Raw genomic sequence first — 24,468 nt, forward strand, 5'->3', positions numbered from 1 at the left:
CGTCCCATTTCAAGCTGTGACCACCCATATACCTCTGGGTACCCTTCTTCTTTTGGATGTTTGGCAACTGACATACAGAGACAATATGCCAACTTCCATTAAAATCTTTCACTCAGTACATTAAACACAATGAGATATGTTCTCTCTTCCCCTACTGATTAAATCTTGGGGGGGGGGGGGTGTCAGCAGTCTTTGGCTTGTTCCCTTCCTTCTCTCTCCCAAGCTTGCAGTGTTATTTTTTAAAGGCTTTATTTGTTGTTGTTAAAATATTGTGCTACACATTTCCTAAGGGGAAAAAACATAGTTGTTTAATTATTTTGTTAATTTTTGAAGCAAAATGTATTTAAAAAATTAAGAATGGCCAAAAGTGGCCCCAAAGACCCTCTCCAAAATAATCTCCCAAATTATGTTTTTGAAGCAAGAAGCACATGTTAGTTGTTAGAACCCACAAATAAGTAGTCATATTGTCAGTTATATAATTTCACAAAAGTGGCATTGTTAGGCCCTTATTACAAAAGCAACACTTTATTAGAAGGTTGCTGGTTTTTATACATCACCTCTAACTTCCATCCTTGGAAACTAACCCTGGGAATAGTGAATGGCCACCCTTGAATGCTGTACAAAGGTTTTGTTTTCCCAAGACCAGGGAGATGTTGATCTCTTTGCTTGAATCACTCAGTTCTGCCTAGAAAGAGGAAAAAGAGTTTATAACCTCTCCCTGGGAACAGTCCGGGGGGGGGGGAATACCATCTGAACAAGATCTTTGTGTAAATGCATCTTTGTGTGGTTTTTACAAAAAATCACCAGGTTAGTGATATGTAACTCATTTATGCTATTTATCAGGTAAGAATGATAAAGAAAAGAATTCTTCTTGGAATAAATGGACCACAGAGCACTTCAGATTCTCAAACTGCAATTCAAAAGATATTTTGATTAAAGGGACCTACAGAGATGACATACAAATCACAGTGAGCAATATTGTGGCCACCAATGTCTGAATCTTTTATATCTATATATAAAAGATATATAGAGATATATAAAGAGGATCAAAGGCGAACATTTATAACTCCTAAATTATATATTTAAAGCCTGTTTATTTTTTTCTATTGTTATTCACAGGCTGTAGCAACTTACAAAAGATGAAAAGATGTTTTGTATGTTTTACTAGAAAGTACATCTCTTGTTGCAGCCAACAGACATCCAAGGCCAAAATTCTGTAGTTCTGGAACTGAGTTACTAGGGCCAGAGGGTGAAATGGAAATCCCTTGCTAAGATCTGCTCCAAACTCATAGGGAGAAAGACCATCTCAGCTCCTCCTCAGCTCCTCCTTGCCACCACAAAGGTCTCCAAAGTGACTTTCTCTGAAGGTTTACTCTGCCAGCCTCATAAAGGAAGGAAGGAAGGAGGGAGGGAGGGAGAGAGGGGTTTAAAAAAGCATTTATGCTTTGATTGAAGTTTTTCCCACTTTTGTAACCCTATAACAACAAGAAGAGGGAGATAGGAAAGAAAGATGGGATGGGAGCTGCAACTTGCAAAATATGGTAGAAAGCAAAATTGGTGTAAGAGCAGTCCAGATGGATAAATGTGGTAGTTAAGTCCTGGTGGCAGTACGTCCTGTATTAAGATAGCAAGAGACCTACCTATCTGTCAATCGATTTTGTCTGCAGGAAGGGTTGGTCTGTATTTTTATCTGGATGACCCGTTAAGTAAGTTTGACAGGGCCTGTGGGTTAAAAGGTAACTGGGTTACCTAAAACACATTGCAGTGCCATATGCCATGCACTTGAGGAGTGAGGCCAGCTGATAGGATTATAGGTTTGCCCAGAAAGGAGTTTTAGGGGAAACAGATGTTGTCGTCCTAAGGTAAGAGACATAAGACAGAAGCATGAGATGAGTTACAATGACCTGTTAACGTTATGTTCTCAATAATCATTGTGAATAGAAAGCAATTTATTATCTGGCTTATAACCAGGTAATATTGTAGACATTAGAATAAATTATACTTCTAATTTACAAAATAGTTATTAGAAATGTGTTCAGTTTTTATAGGGGTAGCCATGCTGGTCCACTAAAACAACCAAGATTAAAGTTTCAAAAGGAATTTCTTCATTTAGAATCCACGCTTGTAACTATTCTAACAAGTATTAACACTAGTATGACATCATTATTTTGAAATGCTTTGAAATTTTTCTCCTTTCTTCAAGGAAATGACCCATACTTGGCCTCCCCCACTGTCTGCTATTCATACACCAGGCAAAGTGGAACAAAGCAACTTTCCATTCACGAACAAGGTAAATAGTTTTAGTTCTACCATTCCTATCTTTTGTTCTGTTGAACATCTTAGACTCCCTTTCAACAATTCAAGCTATAAGTTTTTAACATGCAGATTTTCTTGATGCATGTCAATATGAACCAGTGGAATGAATGTCCTGTATCACAGATTGTCAGCTAACAAGGAATCTCCTAGGTTGCTTGCTTAAAAGCTCCCTATTTCTTCTTCTTCATCATCTGCAGTTGGAGCATAGACTTAAATGATAGTTATTTTGTTTGGTTTCCCAAGACATCAGGTTGATACTATTTAGTTAGACTTTACAGCCCCATAGCTTCTTGTGCTATATCTTGCTTCATTAATAGAGCCACACAATTCTTGTTTTATACTTTCTGTCTAGAATAAAATACTTTGTAATTGTCTGACTGAGGATGTCCTGTTCCAGTCCACCCTAGTTTGCTCCCACCAAGTACTGCCATTTTTAAAGTTCAGTTTCTTGCTCTACAGATTTTTACATTATCTTAATTTGCGGTTTCCACATTCTGTGTTCCAACTATACATTTCATGCAGCATCAAGACTTTCCTTCTCCCTTTCTTCACTTCAGCAACTAGGCATCCTTTTGGCTTTGCCCCAGTTGCATCATTAGCAGCAGTGTTCTTGGTACTTGTGGATTCAGAAAACAAAGCTGTGGCCTTGAATTTTCAACACGCTAGCAGAGCTGAAAGGACCATTTGGAGGACACTAATTCGTAGAGTCATCATACAGTAGAAGTAACATGACAGCCAATAACAAGAGTGTCGTGGATGCAAACATTCAAACTTCTGTTCATGTAAACTCCATTCCCACCAAGGATTTATTTCATCTTTGTATGTGTTACTCTACAACAGTATTTTCCAACCTTGGGTCCCCAGATGTTCTTGGCCTGCAACTTCCAGAAATACTGGCCAGCACAGCTGGTGGTGAAGGATTCTGGGAGTTTTAATCCAAGAACATCTGGGGACCCAAGATTGAGAACCATTGCTCTACAAGTATTATGCAACTTTCCTTTAATACAAAGTTTTAGTTCCTTGACTGTACTGATTTTTAATATGTTTAGAGTATTTTTTTTCATTGAAGTGTTGCAAACAATAAGAGGGAAAAGATACTCATTTAGTAAGTATGAGATTTATTTGAGGCATAAAACAGTGTCTTACTGTTTAATATGCTTGCATGAGCATTCATGAAACCTATGGATTGGTTTATTGGCATTCAGTTTACATTCTTCCTAAAAACATGCTTCCTTAATTTTATGCTGTAAAAATCCCTAGGGGAAACAACACAAAGCCCATTAAAAACAGCAAATTAAACATTGAGTTTAATTGCTTTTTAACATTGTTGTTTTTAACTGAGGCAGCTCAGAAAAAGACCTTTCTGACTATCGTCAGATGGTCTTTCATTCTGAGAATGAATGTTAGTTTCTGTTCTTTAAATTATTTCATATTTAAAAGACTACAGGTTATTATATAAAAATACTAAGAACATTGCATTTTAATTCTCTCTTTCTTCATCTCTCCCCTTCCCCTGCCATATATGAAACCAACTAATTAAAAAGTTTCACTAGTTGACCAATTAGTAATTTAAGCTTTGTCTTGGCAGAGGTGAAAGCTTTACAGGAATATATTTATGGATTGCGTGGGACATAACTTCCCATCCAGCGCCTGCATGAAACTTTGCTCCCCAAATAACTGTTATACCTCAAAAACTGGCTGTTTTCTGAAGTCTGCTGTCATGCATGCAGGGTACCGTTTTGGTTACATATGGAGCAGAGTTTGAGAATTGTTAATATACAGGAAGGTAGAATACCTGGACACCTTTACTCTCATTGGTGGAAGGAAAGTGAGGTATAAATGAGAGAGAAGGAGAAAGAGAGACAGAGAGAGAGGCCTATCTGTTAAAAAGCATCTCCCACTGACTTTAATAAGACTTATTCCATTGTTGCTGTTGTTAAATGCTGTCAAGTTGCTTCCATCTTATGGCGACCTTATGGATGAGAGAGCTGCAAAAATGGTCTGTCCTCAAAAGCCCTGCTCAGCTCTTGTAAATTTAAGGCTGTGGGTTCCATTAGGGAGTTGATCCATTTCTTATTTGGTCTTCCTCTTTTCCTGCCACCTTCAATCTTTCCCAACATTATTGTCTTTTTCAGATAATCTTGCCCTTTCATGATATGCCCAGGTTAGGCCAGCCTCAATTTCATCATTTTAACCTCCAGAGATGGTTCAGGCTTGATTTGCTCTAGGGCCCATTTGTTCATCTTTCTGGCAGTCTAGGATAGCTGCAAAACTCTCCTGCAGCACCACTTTTCAAACAAGTCAATTTTATTTTGTCAGCTTACTTTACTGTCCGACTTTCATATCCATACATGATGATTGAAAATACACAGTAAGAGTGTGGATCATCTTGGTCTTGGTTTCCAGTGACACATCCTTCTACTTGATGATCTGTTCTAATTCCCTCACTGTTGCCCTTCTGAGTCTCAGGCTTCTTCTGATTTCTTGGCTGTGGTGTCCATTTCAATTAATAATTGAACCAAGGTATACGAAATCTTTCACTATTCCACTGTTTCTTCATTGTCAACATTAGAGTTGTGTAGTTCCTCTGTCATTCTGTTCAACTACGGTTCAGCTTTGGCACTTTCTTTTTTCACATTCCCTAAAAGTTGTTTCACATCATTTCTGTTTTCTGCCAGTAAGAAGATGTCATTGGCGTATCTTAAATGATTAAGGTTTCTTTCACCAGTTTTCACTCCTCCTTCATCTCAATCTAGTCTGGCTTTCTGTAGGATATGTTCTGCCTATAGATTGAACAGATAAGAGGATGAAATGCATCCTTCTCTGACACCTTTGCCTATAGGAAACCATTCAGTCACTCTATTCATGAACAAATATGACTACACTGGGCTAGATGGCTGGGATTCCCAGTCCCGTCTCCCCAAACAGATCCGTCCACTTTTGGATCGCCAGGCACCTGTGCGGTGAGCGTCCTGCTTGTTGGGTCAATGCTGGATGAAGTCTGACGGCCACTTCCTTGCCTTCCTGCTCTTCTGACCACTCCAGCCAGGGGAAGGGGAAGACGAGTCTCCCCACTCAACGGCTTCATTGGAGATTGGCCCGGTGAGCAGGATGCCAGCTGTGTGCTCTGCGTGGCGACACGTAAGTGGAGGGGTAGGTTCAGGGAGGCAGGATTGGGGATCCTGGCCACCTGGGCCCCAGGATATACGTATTTATTCACAAATAGGAATATCCCATCTCTAGTCCTAACATAGCTTCTTGTCCACAATACAAGTTACACACCAGGACAATCAGGTGCTGAGACACACCCCTTTCTTTGAGAACAACCCATAGTTACTCATAATCCACACAACCAAAGGTTTTGCTGTTGTATATAAATCATAGATTGATCTTCTGAAATCTTTTGGTGTGCTCCAACAGCCAGCGGATATGCCCTTGTACATGTGCAAAACAACTGTAGCCTTAAATATTGCTTCATCAGCTTTGCTCTGCACCCATATTAACCAGGAAAAACAAACCCCCAAAGATTGAAAAGAAGGTCAAAAAGATCTGGAGTGTCCCTCAATCTACTATCTTGAATAACAGCTCATACAATTAATCTGCTCAGCAAACTTAGCCAAAAGACCAGGTCGTCAAAGCATTTCCAACCTATTCATGTTGTGCCTTTTTTCTTTCAAACTATCACTTAATGTAAGTCTACTTATGCTGCAGCTGTTTTATGAATCTTCATTTGAAATTAGCCTCTTGACCTATTTACTGTGAATTTGCCCATCCACACAATTTACAGCTTCAGTCCCATTTTTGCACTTTTTCAGTCAAAACGCTGTTCCCTTTTTCAAATGATCTCTATGTGTGTTGCTGGCTAATGCTAGCCAGCAAGACCCCTACCAGCCCTTCTGTTCTGCAAAGCATCAGCAACACACTTTTGATTCTGCAGAGGGTCAACCCAGAGTGCAGGACACCTAACAATGGACTCAAGCTACAGGAAGCTAGATTTCAGTTGAATGTCAGGAAAAACACCCTAACCATTAGGGCAGTATGATAATAGAACCAGTTACCTCAGGAGGTGGTGAGCACTCAAACCGGGAAGCATTCAAGAGAAAATTGGACAACCATCTGTCAGATCTGCTTCTATTTGGATTCCTGCACTGAGCAGGGGGTTAGGCTTGATGGCATCATAAGCCCCTTCCAGTGCTGTTATTCTGTAATAAATGTTGCATTGTGTCATTATTACCATTGCAAGGCAAGTATATGAAGTGCAAAGTTTCATTACTACGAGAAACGTAATGCCAGAAAAACTATCAGTTTTGTACATTCTGACAGCCAGAGAGGTTTGGCTGACTTTTACTTTTTTTATTCTTTTGATAAGCACTTGTAACCATTTACAAGATTTATTAAAGAGTTTGAATTGATGGGCCAAATTAACCACCTATCTGGATAAGGAAGTAATAGGTTTTGCTCATTTGTGTTTAAATATATAATATTGATGATAGTCCTCAGGCACGGTGAACTACTTTTAACCTGTACTTCAGCTAATTATTAGTCTGACAGCTTGAAATTTAAATAGGCAATTAGAATTCCAATGGCTGTTCTAGCTGCAGTCAGGTTTGTTTGATATCATTCTAGAAATCAAACCTAAATAATTATCTGTAAATTGTGAGTTTATTCACATTGTTTATGCTGTATAACAATAAAAGGGCCTTTTAATGTCAAGTTAGATTTACTGGCTACAATTCAGCTGAGGGGTTAATGGTGTGGAAGAACTAGTTTTTTAGAGTTCCTTTTGTTTTCCAATTCTGTCTCCAGCTACTGTACTTCTTTGCTGAATTCTTTTTTCAGTTTTACAGATTGATTGGGGATGCAGGGTAAGCAGGTAGTCTGGTGAAAGGCAAGGCTAACATAGGAATTAGCAGAAAAAACAACCTATGGAACCTTGCAGATTGAAGTCACTGGGTGCAGCGCTCATCATAGGCATCCTTCAGTCTCAAGAGACTATGGTAACATGCTCTGAATCGAGGAGTGTCCTCTCCAGAACATGAAGCCCAGGTAAGGTAATGTGGAGGATAGGCTGTTACCCAAGCAGCAGATCCCCCCTCTCCACATTACTGAAATGATCCAATGGAAAGGCAAGAGCCAATACAACTGGCTCCAGCAATGTCGCAGGAGTTGGCAGAACGACACATGCTGCCTTCGGGACTCCAGCTCCGGATTTTGCCTCGAGGTTAACTCCTGAAGCCTTTTCCATGAGTGGATATAGCCACAAGGCAGTGGAGGTTTGAAATCAGAGTTTTCCTTCTCCTAGATGGGCTGCCTTCCATGGCTGACGAGCCCCACCTACCCGGAGGGTGCAGCGCTATAGTTCTTCTAATCCAGGAGTGCGCAAAATGGATCCTTTAGTTTACCTATGGCCCACAGGGTCTCCAGTGCAGCCCTTCAGCATCCGGACTTTCCTCTGCCTCTAGATATTTCTCCAAATATTTTGACAAAAAGCTACCCTCTGTCCTCCTGAAAATGCAGGAGCAGTTTCATGGTGTTTTGGAAGGGCTCAAATAGTTTTAGATCTTAGGGACTTGTGTTTTTTTTGGGGTGGGGGGAGAGGGGGAACGAAACACTTTCAGTTTGAACTTCCAGGACCTAAAAGGGCAGGGTGGCCAAAATATGGGAAAATTGTTCTGAGGGGGCTTTTTAAGCTTTGCAAAAGAAAAAAGAAAAAAGAGTTAGGGAGTGTTGAGTAGTGGGGTACAGACCTCTAAGGTTCAGAGAGGCACCACTCTTGGTTCCCGAACTTGTGGATGTTGCCAATCTCTGCTCTAATCATGCTCAAACAAACTAGAAGTCACACACACAAACAATTCCACCATGACTTTAGGAGTAGATACTGGGATGTGAAAAATACATTAGCCCGCTTCTGAAGTTTCTTATTTTCCCACTAGAATTTTATTCCATGAAGTTTCTATACTGGATTACAAGGCCCTTTTTGTGACTGTCCAGATATTTGTGTATATTTCTGTGTGCAATTTCTCAGAGTGCACAAATTTGCCTAAAGTGTGCTTATGTGCATTTAAAAAATTTACCCATTTTTAGTCATGCACATATTTGGAATATAAACATGGTATTGTGCGTCATTTCTTCCTCCAAAACACAACACAAGCCTCAACATCCCCTTCCACTAAAATTACCTTCTAGGAGCTGCATTGGAGAGAACAGCTCTCAGTGCAACATTAGGACCAAAAACTTAGCAATAAGTTCTTGGCAAGATCTCTCTGAACTATTAGTGTGAAAGAAAAGGAAAAGTGCCATGCTGGATCTCTTGAAGAAGATAGGATCCAAAATCCACAGTGAGAGTGTATCATAATTGAAGGTAACAGATAGCATGATTTTTCTTTAAACATCATGTCCTGTTGCTGAAAAAGCTGATGCCATGCCAAAAAACTATCAGTCAGCCCAGCCCAGCCCAGCCCAGCCCAGCCCAGCCCAGCCCAGCCCAGCCCAGCCCAGCGTTCCTTCCTTCCTTCCTTCCTTCCTTCCTTCCTTCCTTCCTTCCTTCCTTCCTTCCTTCCTTCCTTCCTTCCTTCCTTCCTTCCTTCCTTCCTTCCTTCTTCTTGCAGCCCTCACCACCTTCCTCCCCTCCCACCCCATCCCTCAAACAACCTCTTCTCTTTGCTCCCTCCAAATCCTTCCCACATTCTATTCCTCTCAATCACCTGCCCCCACACCTCCCCTCCCACTCTCACCTCTTGCCCCCTCTTTCCATTTCCTGCCTTTCCAAGGCAGACCAAGGCAGCAGTGAGGAAACACAAACCAACCCAAAAGTTTTGGATTCAGGCTAAAGTCCTTGTGACTTTAGCTTTAATTTTTTTTTAAAAAAAAATCCCTCTCGCTTTTTGTTCTTCCAGTGGGATCAGGCCCTTAGTGGTACTGGGTGATTTTTTTTTAAGACCCTGGACATAATGATCAAATAATGACTTCCTATTCAACATTTAGATGCCCACATAAATTGCCTTAATTTCCAGAGAGACTAAGCATGTTAATCTGTTGTAATGAAAATAACAAAAGAGTTTGTAGCATCTTAAAGAAAAATGTGGTGTCATCTTTGGAGGGCTGTAGCCCACTTCACTGGATGCATAAAGTATGTTGATGAATCTTTGCCACAAGGTGCCATAAGACTCTCATTGTATATTACTTCGATTTTGATCCACACAACTAAAATGTCTTTTCTCCTACCCACCCTGCCACTGTTTTGTCCTCAACAACTGCTTCTACTATCCTGTTATGTTAGGCTCCAACACACCAAACAACAACTCTCCTTGCCAATCTGAGTAGAAAGCAAATGAGCACGGGCTTTTTAATAATAGCACCAGTTTGCATACATAAATAAAAAGGGGTTTACTTCTATAATTAATTAATTAATTAATTAATTAATTAATTAATTAATTAATTAATTAATTAATTAATTAATTAATTAATTAATTAATTAATTAATTATATTTATTTATTTATTTATTTATTTGTTTATTTGTTTATTTGTTTATTTATTTATTTGATTTATATCCCGCCCATCTGGTCTGTTTGACCACTCTGGGCTGCTTCCAATAAAAGTATATACAATAAAAACATAAGGATTTTACAAACAATCCAAACACATACAATAATAAAACAAATAATAAATGAAAAAAAAAGAATAAAGAAAAAATTAAGTATTGACAGGAGGAAAGGCCTGAATGTACATCCATGTTTTTAGTTGACTCTTGAAAGTGCCCAGCATAGGGGCCATACAAATTGCCAGAGGAAGATTATTCCAGAGGCGAGGAGCCACTGCCGAGAAGGCCCAATTTCGTGTCCTTTCTTTCCAGGCCTCCCTCAGCGTTAGGCTCCTCAGCCTCACCTCCTGACTTGTGTGGGTGATCCGGGTAGATCTAGGTGGGAGCAGGCGTTCCACCAAGTATCGAGGTCCTAAACCGTTTAGGGCCTTATAGGTAAGCATTAACACTTTGAAGTTGATGTGGTAGCCAGTGCAGCTTGGCCAGAGCAGGAAAAATATGTTGGTGTTTTCTCACTCCAGTAAGTAGTCTGGCCGCTGCATTCTGCACCACCTGAAGCTTCTGCATCAGCTTCAAAGGGAGCCCCACGTAGAGCAGGTTACAGTGGTCTGATCTAGAGATTAATATCTTGCTGATAAGTGCTTCTACTAAGCACTCTTTATATATACACTAAGGATAATATGTTTCTAGAGTTAAATATATATTATTTGAAATACAAAGTATATGAAATATATTTTAATTTAAATATAAAAATGTATCAGCACTATTTTGTGCTCATGCCCAAAGATATTTTTTTAAGTAATAAATTGAAATATTTGTAACAATGGGTTGACCAGTTACCCTGCCTATAAAATACTTGTTAAAATCATAAGAAGAAAAGGATATTTCAATATATTCGTAAAGGCTTTCACGGCTGGGATCTAATGGTTGTTGTGGGTTTTTCTGGCTCTTTGGCCATGTTCTGAAGGTTGTTCTTCCTAACGTTTCTCCAGTCTCTGTGGCTGGCATCTTCAGAGGACAGCACTCTGAAGCACTCCTCTGAAGATGCCGGCCACAGAGACCGGCGAAACGTTAGGAAAAACAACCTTCAGAACGCAGCCAAAGAGCACGAAAAACCCACAACAACCGATATTTCAATAGATAGCTATGTCTTTTTTCTTATTAGGGTTATATGTAGTTATGACTAGGCCTCAAAGTTCGCAGTCCAGGGCCTCACAGCCCCTCTGCCATCATGCACAAATGATGACCCACAGAGGAGCACATGCAGAGAGCAGTGACAAACAGGCCCAGTATCAGCATTTGAGTCCATCTCAAGATGGAGTGTTTGTGAGGCCCTGGACGTAAAACCCGAGGACTCACCCTAATGACACCAACAGAGACAGATTATGGGGAAATAATTGATTTAATCTTGGAACATTCAGTGGTTTTATCAGCCACACTATAACTTCTGATGTAGCATACTAGAAAGAATGCAAATTTGATTATTAAAATAACATATATAAACTGAAACACTTCAAGGCAAATATACACTGGGAGTATCCTATTAAGGATAAGCAAGGAGGGTGCTTGGAGACCCACAATCTACTGATTGTGAGATATTTTCTAAGAGGACAGAGGCTGAAATCCAGTGAACATTAATCTAGAACATTTTCAAGGGGTATGAGATTTTCCTTTTTTCAAAATGTGCCAGTAAGGCTGAAATAGTTGTCATTCTGAGCCATCTTTTCTGGCTTAAACATACCTTTTTCTATGCGGATGATCTGTGAGAATTTCTGCAGATCACCTGTCATCGTCCAGGTAAGATGAGATATACTACCATCATTCTAAATGTACTGGGGTAAAAGATTATCCCCATTGGTTCAGGTTCTGAAAGCAGGAAGGAATTCTTCTGCCAGCTCTCTCAAAAACTCCAGAATAAATGGATAAATGCTTCCACTAACATGCAGAAACAGTTGAAAAACTGTATTGTTTCTTGCTTGGTACATTGAATTTTTCAGCTATGGAAGATAAGTCGCAGCAAACTGAATAAACTAATAAAGCTAAAGCAATCTGTTTACAATCAAACACTATATTAGTACCATGCTCTGGGAAACCGACTGCAAATGTTTGTCAAATGTAATCAGATTTACAGGTATAAAGGCAAAGCAGCTCAGCTGGGATTGAAGCTACTAGATTTTGAAGTCATGCTGTATGGGATTGTAAGGGGTTTCAGGTGGACACCCCTGGCTCAGGCCCACAGGTGGCAGTCAGCCATTGTCACATAACTCTGCTGTTACAACGGTTCCACTGGCTGCCAATCTGAGTCCGGGTACAATTCAAGGTGTTGGTTTTAAGCTGTGAAGCCCTAAACAGCTTAAGTCTAAGCTATATCAAAGACCACATCTCCCTTTATGAGCCTGCCTGGGTGTTAAGATAATCATAGGAGGCCTTTCCCTCCATCCCACCACACTCACGGGCATGTTTGGTGGGGACATGGGAGAGAGTCTTCTCTGCTGCTGCTCCCAAACTCTGGAACTCCCTCCTGAAGGAGGCCAGGCTTGCCCCATCTTTGCTGTCCTTCCACAAGCAGACCTTTCTCTTCAGACAGGCTTTCCCTGAATGACTGGAGATCTGAGAGAGGTTTTAAATGGAGTGTCATACCTTGTTGCTTTGAATGTGTTTTTCATGTAGATTCTGCTTATCATTTTTAATGTGGTATTTTTTATTCTTTTTAATATTTGTATACTTACTGTTTTTAGCTTTTAAATATTTCCTTTTAATGATGTATGCTACCTTGGGTTCTTTTTAAGGAGGAAGGCTGGAAAAATATTTTAAATGAATAAACAAATTCTGCATGCTTTCAGAGTTTTAACAACTGCCCCGCAGAACCTTTGTTCATATAGCAAACAAGAGCTCAGTATTCATCATCTCTAGATTTACTAGGTGGCCTAAGACATATCTCAACCTTTATTTCCTATCTGGAAATGTAAATAACTGTAAACAGTGAATAACTATGAGAATAAATTTTATACATAATTGTCGTTGCTTCTCAAATTTACTGATAGGATGGGCTATGATTCTAAACAAGTGAAACATATTTTGCTGTGAGGGTTTGGAGGCAGATTGCAATGTGTCTCACTTATTCTATGACTCAGCCAACCATTAATGACTACTTTACTTGAAATAGCTCATGATTTTGGATAGATGTAATTTAGAAAGCTGTTAATCCTTATTCAGTGTTAAAACCACACATATTTATGTTAATTAGCTTTGTTGTTGCAGTTTGTTTTGTTTGAAATGTTCTGGAAAAGCAGGCAATCTGCCTTTGAAAACAGTACTTCCCATTGTTTACATTTAACCGGAATGCCATTTTCAGGTATTAGGAGTCAAAAGATCAGGAAAGCCTACATGGATGCAGTCTCGGAATCAACAAACCATTTCCAAATGCAAAATATTAAAGGCTTTACTATGTACCTGCTTTTTAAAAGTCTTCTAATTGCTTTGAATTATTCAAAACAAATTTGAGATGACATCGGGTGGAACAGGACAACTGAATTATCCCACCCTGAACTGGTCTAGAGTGTGCTAAATATCCACCCTTCAAGGTTCCGTGTGCCATTTAGAGTGATCCTTGAATCTTTGTGCAAGGGAAAGAAAACAGCAACAACAACAAAACCCTTCCTGTCTCTTGCACAGTGTTTTGCCCAAGCTGTTTAACAATCTTGAGAAATGGGAAGCATTGCTTCCCCTCTGGAGAAGGGAAATGAAGCTTTCCATTTCTTTTTGTGTGTTGCTGGCTGAAATAGTGTATCAGCCCTTTCAAAGTAACAATAAATATTTTAGCAACAGTTAAAAAGAAATGCAAAATTTTCTTTTCCTTCCTCTCTGCAGATGAGTAGAAAGGAAGCTTTCCATTTCTCAAGAATGTTAAGTTAGTTGTTGTGGGTTTTTTGGGCTCTTTGGCCATGTTCTGAAGGTAGTTCTTCCTGACGTTTTGCCAGTCTCTGTGACCGGCATCTTCAGAGGACTGGAGTAGGAACTCTGTCCATGCTCTGTTGCTGTTTGTTGGATAGTTGAGTATTTATAGCTGTTTGTCCTTTTCAGGAGATGATGGTGATCAGCCCGAAAAACCCACAACTATCTATCAAATCTTGGCCATGAAAGCCTTCAATAATGTTACGTTACTTCAGCAAAGGACAGGCAGCCACTTTGTTTCAATCCAACAATTAAACATGCTAGAAGTGAATCAAAATCCTGTCGCACCAAAAAAGCACCCCTGACAAGAACCCAAAAAGAGAGAGTAGGCATCAATCAGAGGCAGTTCCTGGCACATACATCGTGAGGTCGCCAGGATAAAGTGCAAACCAGCCCATTCCCAACTAGACCAAACCATGGGGCAAATGCCCATCTGATTGCACCCACGCATAGAAAACGTAGCACAATGATTTGCCAAAATGATGAAGCTCTTTTATGAAAACATCAAAATAGTTGGCAGTGTGACATCTCTTTTGCTCAGTGCTTAGTTATGCTACTTTTTGGACTATACAGCTGTGGCCATGCTGCCTAGGGAATTCTGGAAGCTCTAGTTCCAAAACTACATTGTTTTTAGTTTATGTTTACTCTGTCCTAATATATTTTGGAAAAGAGTACATATTTTTCCATGTATAAGATGACCCAATGTATAAGACGACCCCCACTTTTCCAACCCCAAATAAGAAAATTTGAACGCTGCTTTCCACCTCCACTTCCTAAGCCCAGCGTAAGCTGCAGAAGTGGAGGGGGAAAGCAGTGATCTTAGGAAGTCGAGGGGTAAAGTGCTGTTCCTCCTCGCCTGCAAGCGGATCCGGAGTGCATGCACACCACGGGGCTTAGGAAATTGCTGCTTTACCCCTCCATTCAGGGCTTAGGAAATGGAGGGGTAAAGCAGTGATGAAAGGGCTGCAGGATCAAAGGGTTGCAATCCTGCAGCCCTTTCATTGCTGCTTTACCCCTCCGTTTCCTAAGCCCCACAGTGTGCATGCACACCCTACTCTAGATCCTCTTGCAGACAAGGAGGAACAGCACCAGCTGCTTCAGATCTGTGAAGCAGCAGCAGAAGCAGAAACGGAGGGGGTGAGTCCCGGCATGGAGATACAGTACCTGCAGTTCCCACTGATGAGCATAGGGTAGGCAGTTTTGCTACTGCACAGTTTTCTCCTTAGCTTACTTCCGTGTAAAAGACAAGCCTCAATTTTTCCTCCAGTGATTATAGGAAAAAGTATAATCTTTTACATGGAAAAATATGGTACTTTCCAGAGCTGTCTTTACTTAGGAAGTGACTACATTGACAAATAACCTGGGAATTGTTCCAGGATTGACATGGTCAGATTTGCATTATTTTCCATTGATGACACAAGGTACAAGACAAGGCAAAAGTCTCACCACCACCCCTACATTTTTAAGTCTGCTGCTGGGGACTTCTACTTCTTTTTCTGCAGCAAATGCATTCAAATCATCTCAGGAGGTGTGATCACTCATGCTGATGCATACAGTTTTATTCATCTACTGAGGGGTTTGCAGCTGTTCTACTTCAAGCCATTCCATCCAGCAACAAGGAAGGACAGTAGATGGAAAACTGGCTGCCATCTGAATCCTCTCTTCCTCAAACCTGAGAGTGAGGATAACATTGCTAATGGGCTTTTTTTACAGCTTGTTAAGGTAACTCTGATATACTGTAGTTGTGCCTCTTGCAGATTTGGACATCCACAGCAGAGGAACCTTAACCAGTTGCAAACAAGACTGTGTACCAATTTCCTTCGCTCTCTCCACTGACTCCTATGTGGAAATTCATCTGGGAAATCCGAGTTCCCAGGTGTGACTTCACAGTGGATCTGTTTGCATGGGCTTCAGCAGCAGAACAGAATAAGAACTTTCCCCATGCTTTTCCTACCCCCATCTGGATGGGAATGGAGTTTGAAAATGAGTGAAGCTCTGCTCAAAAAATAACCAAGGAGATTTACCAAGACATGCCACATCATCTCTGAACCCTCAGAATATGCAAATATACCAGTTTAATTTTTGCCACATTTGTCAGAATCCCACCAGCAGTCCTGTCATGTCTTGATTCTGTGTCTGATTGCAAGACTTTTCCCTTTCCATATGAAAGCTTTTACAGTTTCAAAATTAAAAAAGGTTTTCACATTTGTGCTATTTTTTTTAGACACACATTTTTATTTGACACATTTATTCACAGTCCAGTTTATTCAAAACCCATTGCAAATACTAGGAATACATGGATTTCCAAGGCAAAGCATGGTTCATCCTACAGGCACTCTCAGAAAATGCAAAATGAATATTTTTGTAGGACAGAGTGGTGCCAGAATTGTCCCCCCTGTGCATCTTACTTACAAGGAACTCTTGCAAGTGCTAAACACTTGGAGGTGCCAGGGGGCTGGGGGCTGGACTCAGGAGCCCTTGTGGCCCATGGACTACTCCTGTTGTAGGGAAATGTGAGCTTCCTCCTACTCTCTCTTCTTGCTTCCCCCCCCCCGAGTGAATAAAAGAGGGTTCTCTCTGCAATAAACCCGTTTCTTCCCCTATGTGCAGCAAGGGGGGGGAGCCTCCGTGTATTCACCTGAGCATTAAAATGAACAATGTATGCTATTGTTAATGTTGCCTGTGATTGCTGTATTATATTATGTTTTTAACTTATCCGCTATTATAATCAACTCATGTCTTTGCTCTTTTAGGACTCACAGTATGCCTCTACAGAACACAGCAATCAAAGTAAGAACAACCTTCATTTTGCGGTTGTGTTTAATGGGGATGTTATTTTATACCTACATAATAAATAAATATACATATAAATATTATTTTGAATATGGATCTAGTACTTGGTGGAATATGGATGGAATAAGTTGTACTCATTCTGCTGCATTTGGAGAAAATGGACTGAATTTTTAAATAATCTTGTTGACAGTCCTTTTCTAAAACAGTGACAGCTGAATATGATGAATTTCATCTAAATACTGCTGAAATTTTGGCTTCTTTTATTATCTGATGGGTATATAAACTTTAATATCACACAATACCCATGTATCAGATGCACTACACTATACATGCCGGTTTGAACTCTAAGGTGAATTTAAGGAAGATAATCTGTGACCCACCCACCAACCCCAAAAAGAAATGCTCTGAAGCATCAGGAACCCTTCTGAACAATGTGGGATAGGACGGGATGAGATGGCATAGAGAGAGTTTGAGGTTGTTGTTTTTAAAAACATAGAAACTTCTTCAAGATAACTTCCGCATCCAGTCTGGGGCAATTTCCTCTAACTCTGGAGCCATATATCTCGTCCCTTATTTTTCAAGAGGGCAACCCAAGCTTTTAAGGAACATAAGAGGATGAGGGAACAGCAAATTTTCCTTTTGTAAACCTCTTATGATGTTAAATCCTGTATATATTTAACCTAGGAGCAAGTCCCACTGAGTTTAATAGATTTTATGTCTGACTAGACATAAGATATAGTATTGCACTGTTAGGTTAACTAATTTTAAGAACAAGCAATTATATCCTAAGAGTCCATCATTTTTGGCACTCAAATTCATCACTATGCAGCCTCAAAATGGTGATTTCATGATGTTTAAATCTTGCCCAACATGTAACCTCTGTACTGGAATAAAAACAAACAAACTCTTATAAGATGAACTATTGGTTCTCTCCTCCAATTGGTGTTAACGTTGCCCTGCATATAAAAATATGTGGCTCTTAGCCTCCCCATAACAAAAAAAGCACCACTGTCTTAAGCTGCATTGTATTAGATTTATGACCTCTACTGCGGCAGGTTCCACGATCTGCAAATTACAAGAGCTATATTTGACAGTGAACAATGCATCTGCGCCACTAGATATCCTTTGAAAATGACTGGTCACCTACTTAGTGAGGTGAGATGTATTCAGAAATGAAAATGTTAGGGGGCTTTTGGTTTAATACAGGATGGCATATTTGTAAGGGAAGATCAGGGATGAAAAGCAGTGTACGAATTTGTAGGATGAAACCAGCAAGTGCTTGGTAGTGTTGTGAAAGTCTAGGGGAATAATAAAATGGGAAAGCCAAATAATCAGTACAGTTGTAGTTATAGGAAGTATCTAGTGCTGAAGATGGAACACCATGAAAGAGGGACATCAGTAAATTGTTTTACACATGATTTGCTTCCAGTTAGAAACTTTGCATATATCCAAATTTTATTGTCATTGTTGTACTACCTGTACTTTAGAAAAACTCTAGTAAGTAGAAGGGGGGAAATGCCATGATCTTGAGAAGACTGTCAGTGCATATCAATGCTTTTGTCTTCTTCTGTAACACTATATACTTTCACGCAGGCACACATGCACGCACACACACGCACACACACACACACAAACAAACACACACGCACACTTAATTTTTAAACAACGCCACTTCCATCCACTTTAGAAACTTTAAATTTTAAAAACAGGCTATTTCAAAAACCTAGTATAGCAGTAGCTTCTAGTTGCCGCATATTTCATGAAAAATAAGGAAACCTGTAACTCATTTTCAGAATTCCTTCTCCAGCAGTTGAAGTATAATTGCCTGTCTCTTGAAATTACACTTTTATCTATAGACCACCACAGTGCTTTCTGTACAGCCTGAAATTATTAATGCAAATGGTCTCCTAGCAATAAGTGTTCCTCCTTCGTGAGGGAGATAACCAATAGAATATTCCAAATAGTAGAAGATAGGCTATACATGAAACGAACAAAGACATTGATGTACTAGTGGATATTGCCAGCTGCTTGTTGAAATTCATCCAGATAATTGGTAAAAAGTAGATGTAGTAAATCAAACAAGAGAAATACATACTGCAGGCATGTTTTCCTTCTGCATTCTGAGATGCAGTTTCTAATTACTGATTCTCATTCAGATTCTAATCTGTATTGAAATGTTTTGCATGTCATTTTTCCAAGGCATTTCACCTTCTGTGGCCACCCTAGACTTTGTGCTTCTCACTCTAGAGTTATCACCTTAACAGTGCCATTCTATACATGTCTAATCAAAAGTAAGCCCTTCGGACTTTAGTGGGACTTATTCCAGCTAAATGGGTATATAATTACAGCTTAACAACACTAAGTGACAGACCACTCACTTCACGAAAATTGATTATTCCTTGGTGTTTGCACACTAGTTACAAATGCTGCTAGCAGGCATTTCCACTTGCTGCCACTAGTTCCCTACAAACTTTTAATTCTCTCAAAGCAGGATGTATTTTTCCAAAATGGCTTATAAGGGATGTGTCAAGCAGGTCTATGATCTCCCCTCTCCCCTGCCCATGATAGGAAAAAGAATAACTAATCTGGCTAGGCAGAAATCTTCCTTCACTATTGCCACTTTAAACCATTTATCAGGTGAGTTAGGATGTGCACTGCGTCTGAAGATTGCTGATAAAACTTGTGCTCAATTTTGGGGTGACTGAAATGCCAAATATACTCAGAAAGGGCTTTTTACCATCACATCACCTTGAAAACTATGCAGAACTGTGGGGAAATGTGCAACCCTGTTTTTATAGGCCGTGTTCTCTAGAGCTACTAGTAGTGGCAGACTGCCTACCAAATTAAAATAATTTAGTCAAACTCAAAATTAATGTGTTTAATAAAGTTCTTATTACTGCGTTTCCTGAGCAATAATATAGAGAGTTGTGGGGGGGGGGGTGTTAAAAAACGAAAAGAAAATGTGTCATTATTTTCTGGTGAGGAAATTCCAAATGTGTTCTCTGCAGCCCTCAACACCATACTTAGGACTTGTGTTTATATACAGAGGAAACTCTGAGTGAGAACACTGTTCCCAGTCTTGTCAATAATGACTAGCAGACACTGTCTAGGGTTTCAGGCAAGATTCTTTCCTAGTCTGGGGCAGCTCAAGGACAGGGACAGGGGAAAAAACTCACCCCAGAATTTCACAGCACCATCCTTTTTGCCCTGGTCGTGAGCCATCACTATTCCCAGCACTATTTATATATCCTTGCTACTTCCGGGTGGTCTCCAGTTCATGTACCAAACCAGGTACAGAGCTCATTGACTTCTGAAATTGAGATAGATCAGGTGTGTTCAGAGTAGTGAAAAATGTCTAAGTTAATCTAAGTCTATGGGATCGGACGGGGTATAACATATCTTGTCTCACTGACACAGAGGAAGCTGTATATGTATGTGACACATTCTGAAAAGCTGTTGAATTGACACCATAATAGACAGTACAGAAATTTCCAAATATGGATTATTATTAATATTCCTTTCTTATTATTAATATTCCTTTCATTTTTCCCTCAAGGAAAAGGTGACATTGAACCAAAGAATCCAGAAAACAATGCATCACATACATCGTAAGTCCATGTAATATTTGTGGTCGAAAACAGAGGAAGCTAAGTTTCATTTGTAGAGGTTCAAGTCTCCTTGAGATTATCTCTATTTTTAAATACTTTTACTATTAAATATGCATTTGCTAATTGTTTGCTAATTGGTAAACTTTGAAATCCTTGATTTCTAAAGTGTCTCTATAACAATACTGTACTTTTTTAAAAAAAGTATGCATGGCACTACTTTATAAAAAATTGAGAAGATTTCCATATGAAAGCTTGGCTTAATGGCTGAAAGGTATTATGTCATATCTTATCTTTTTGATGTATTTGTGTCATTTTAACAGACTGCAGCTTGTACCAGCTTTGAATTACAAAAATCAAATGATAGCTATCTGTTGCCTCATGCAAATTGTTGATGATTCTGCATTAACGAAAACAGCACAGAAATAGATCAGAAGGTGCATTTCTAATGTGCCGTTTGTATTGACAGAAATATAACAGTGGGACCATTTATCCTTTGTAGTTCAATATACCAAACAAATGCTATTTAAAAACATTCTATCAAATGGAAAGACTCGGGTTCCAAGAACTGAGTACTGTATATCAAAAATATACAAGCACTATTCAGATGCTCACATGGCCAGAATTAGTTCTATTAAAACTTTTTCATCTTTTTGCCTATTTCAAATGGCAGATTTTAATGTACACACCTGTGAACTTTAGAGTGCATTAACTGGAAGCAGTGTCATGTGAATCTTGTATGGTTCTGCTGTTTGTTCTATGGCCAAGAGCAGTCAGTGAAGAAGCTGCAGTAGCTGTGATTTAGTGTTGCATGTTCTTGATAACATCAGTAATATATTTAAATTGCCCCTCAGACAAATCTAAAAAGTCATTTAACATACCCTAGTGAATATTGCCTTTCCAGTTTTATTATGGAACATGATGGATAAATAATTGTGGTCATATTTACTGTATGGCCTAGAATAACAGGTTAATCTAAAATATTTAGGTAATTGCTTTACTCAACAAAATGTGTTCCAGTTTTGTAAAGAACTGTGGTTTTAATGTTATCTGGAGATATTATGGAGAACTATGTTTCTTTTTTAACAATTTTTTCCTTTTATGTTTAGTACTTAGCATGACTTTAGATAGTATGAGCTTTTTTGTTGTCTAATCTCAATATTTACTGTACTATCAAACTACTGATAAACTCCCCAGTACTCTAAAGAGTATTTGAAAAAGGAATTGTTTAGGATTATAGATAGCTCAGTGGTTTAGGTTTCTGACAGTGGAGCCAGAGGTTGGGAATTCAATTCCCCACTGTGCCTCCTGTGAGTGGAGCCAGCCTGTGTGGCCTTGGGCAAGCTGGGGCAAGGAATGGTAAATCAATTTTGAGTATTCTGTATCTGGAAAAGCCTGCAAAGGGTAACCATAAGTCAGAATTGAATTGACACATCGTTATTATTGTTATAGTTCTAGGACTACCCATAGTAGATAGTCACTGTTAAAAGTTACCGTTAAAAAACCCAGCTCTTTACTTTCTCACTTTTGAAAAGCAACTGCACTATTTCCCAAAAAACTGAAATGCTGCAATATGACACAAAGTGCCTTTTTGCTGTATAGTGAGTCCACAACCCTGTAACTGTAAAAGTTACTAACAAGTTAAAGTAACATTGCAAAAATAATTAAGTTATGATGGCTCCACAGTAGTTTTTAAGTTTACAGATCTATGTATTCTCGAAGGCTTTCACAGCCGGGATATGATGGCTGTTGTAGGGTTTTCAGGCGGTCTGGCCGTGTTATGAAGGTTGTTCTTCCTAACGTTTCGCCAGTCTCTGTGGCCGGCAACTTCAGAGGACAGGCCTCTGAAGATGCCAGCCACAAAGACTGGCAAAACGTTAGGAAGAACAACCTTCATAACACGGCCAAACAGCCCGAAAAACCTACAACAATCATTTACAGATCTACATGTTTACATATGATTTTTAGAAGTTATCTTCCCTATACCAATGTCAAATCATTGATCCTATTTGCATCAACAGACTACAGAATAGAAATCACAAGTCCTTCAGCTCATGGCTTTGCAGTGGTGCTAAAACATGAAGATGATCCTCATGGACCCACAAGGATTTTCTGCAGGATAACCCTCAAACACTGTCCATTCATAGGCCCTCTTTGTGCCCATAGGCTACAACACAGAAATACAGTAATGGATCCTCAAGTGCATAGCTTTGCAGTGTTTCAGAAATGTGCATCCAAAGCATGGATCATCATAGATCCACATGATTTTTACACAGGAGAGAAGGGCCTTCTGGAAGATCTTAAAATGCAAATGGAGTTGGGTGTCATCAGCACACAGGTGTTACCACACCACAAAATTCTGGACAGCCTCTTTCAGGGTTTTCATGTAAATGTGAAATAGTATGGGGAATCATGGTACCCTGAGACACTCACCAGCTAATAGTCAAGGAGTTGAACAGGAGCCTCCCAGCACTTACCATCCACAAAGTAATACCACACAAGGGAAAAGCCCAGAAGCTGACTCCTTTTTTCATCACTTCACCAGTTCTCACCCAAACACAATGCAATTGTCAGGTCTGCTTTTCAAGAAGTGTGAATAGTACAGTAAGCTGGAAAGGGTGTCTTGTAGACCATCTTGGCGGCTGCCATTAGTGTTGTCAACATTCAGGCTACCCTTTGCTATATAAAGCTTGGCAACATGGACACAATATTTTGCAGCAACATTGGGCCATTCCCTGGCCCTTTGAATTATGGGTACAGAAGGACAATATCTCACATTCGTAAACCAGAGCGGTGTTTTTTTGTTTTTTTTTTTTTTTAAAGAATTGAATCTTTTATAACATTCAGTGTTATAAATATGCCATGTTAAAAACATGGAACAAATTATAAGAAACTTGTTATTTGTAATACAAGTAACTTGTTATTTGTAATGGTTCCAGAACTTTTTGCTGGAGCTAAAAAGCAGTGGAATCATTAGCCAAGGAATCCCTATTTCTAGATATCTTTTGAGAGTTATCTATTGATAGATAATATCCATTCATCTAGAGTACTGATTCCCAACCTTGGGTCCCCAGATGTTCTTGGACTAAAACTCCCAGAAGCCTTCATCACTAGCTGTGCTGGTGAGTTCTGGGAGTTTTAGTCCAACAACATCTGGGGACCCAAGATTGGGAACCACCACTCTAGAAAAGAAGATGCAGTTGCAGGTGCAGAATCCATGATATACATGTTTTCCAGTAGTGGAAACTGCTTCCACCAGTTGAGTTGGAAAGGGAACAATTTGCCTTTTTTTCCTACAACCTTTTGTATGCCATTTAAAACCTGCTTTGGAAGGCCAGGAAATCTCCAGAGCAGGTCTTCTGTGCCCAAGAAAGCCATAACTGGGGAAGGGAAGCATGTCCCAATAGCTACTGCTATTCCACATGATGGAGTTAGGCTTCTGTTCTGTAGCAGGATACTTTAGTACTAATGTTACATGATTTTCAAGATGAAGCATGTAATGGTAGAATAGCCTCATTAATGGTAACTGTTAGACCAAAAAAGTTCAGAACAGAACTTGTTAGGCAACATATACATTTGGGATACAGAATGGATAGATTTAGGTTGTATTAAAATTGGTGCTGCAAAACTTGCATAGAAATTGTGAACCATCTTTCTTTTCTTCTTTTCTTTTCTGGAATTTATTTTGCAACAATATAATTTAAATATGTTGAAAGTATAAAGAAATTATAAATTATTTTTTGAGATTGAATAATTAAATTTTTTAAAAATGTGTTTATTTCAAATAATCCTGGCAAAACTGACTATAGTTTGTTTTGGCTTTGATAACATGGCAAATAACAGCTGATAAAAAATGAGGGTAGCAGAAATTCTGAAATCCCTCATCATGGAGGTGAATGGACTTCTATGCCATTGGGAACCTAGAGCCATCTGAGGCTCACTCTGGTAAACTACATAGAATATGGCTCAAATCTGTCCTTGTGAACAATCTGTTAAATTTAGAAAGGAGAAACACTGCAAGTACATTAACATATTTATTTATTTATTTATTTATTTATTTATTTACTTACTTACTTACTTACTTACTTACTTACTTACTTACTTACTTATTTATTTATTTATTTATCTATTTATCTATTTATCTATTTATCTATTTATCTATTTATTTCCTATGATCATTTCAGTGGGGCTTCCTCCATTGCTCTCTTTCAGTTAGGGTTCTGGAAGACGTTGTGCCTGAAAGTACTTGGTGAATAAGT

The 24,468-nt window shown here is 39.2% G+C and overlaps 1 protein-coding gene across 9 annotated transcripts in view; it reads left to right on the forward strand.

Moving 5' to 3' along the window:
• Positions 1–24,468, forward strand: part of AFF3 (ALF transcription elongation factor 3) — a 309,887-nt gene that overhangs the window by 155,336 nt on the left and 130,083 nt on the right. For 5 of the 9 annotated variants that reach the window (XM_072994485.2, XM_072994483.2, XM_078390317.1 and 2 more), the window contains exons 5-7: positions 2,204–2,290; positions 16,565–16,601; positions 20,161–20,212. In XM_072994485.2, the coding sequence (XP_072850586.2) occupies positions 2,204–2,290; positions 16,565–16,601; positions 20,161–20,212 (176 nt within the window). The remainder of the gene's footprint in view (positions 1–2,203; positions 2,291–16,564; positions 16,602–20,160; positions 20,213–24,468) is intronic. The other 4 variants (XM_072994484.2, XM_078390318.1, XM_078390315.1 and 1 more) reach the window with 1 other exon arrangement.

This window comes from Pogona vitticeps, chromosome 3 (genome assembly GCF_051106095.1).
Source record: "Pogona vitticeps strain Pit_001003342236 chromosome 3, PviZW2.1, whole genome shotgun sequence".
Classification (NCBI taxonomy): domain Eukaryota; kingdom Metazoa; phylum Chordata; class Lepidosauria; order Squamata; family Agamidae; genus Pogona; species Pogona vitticeps.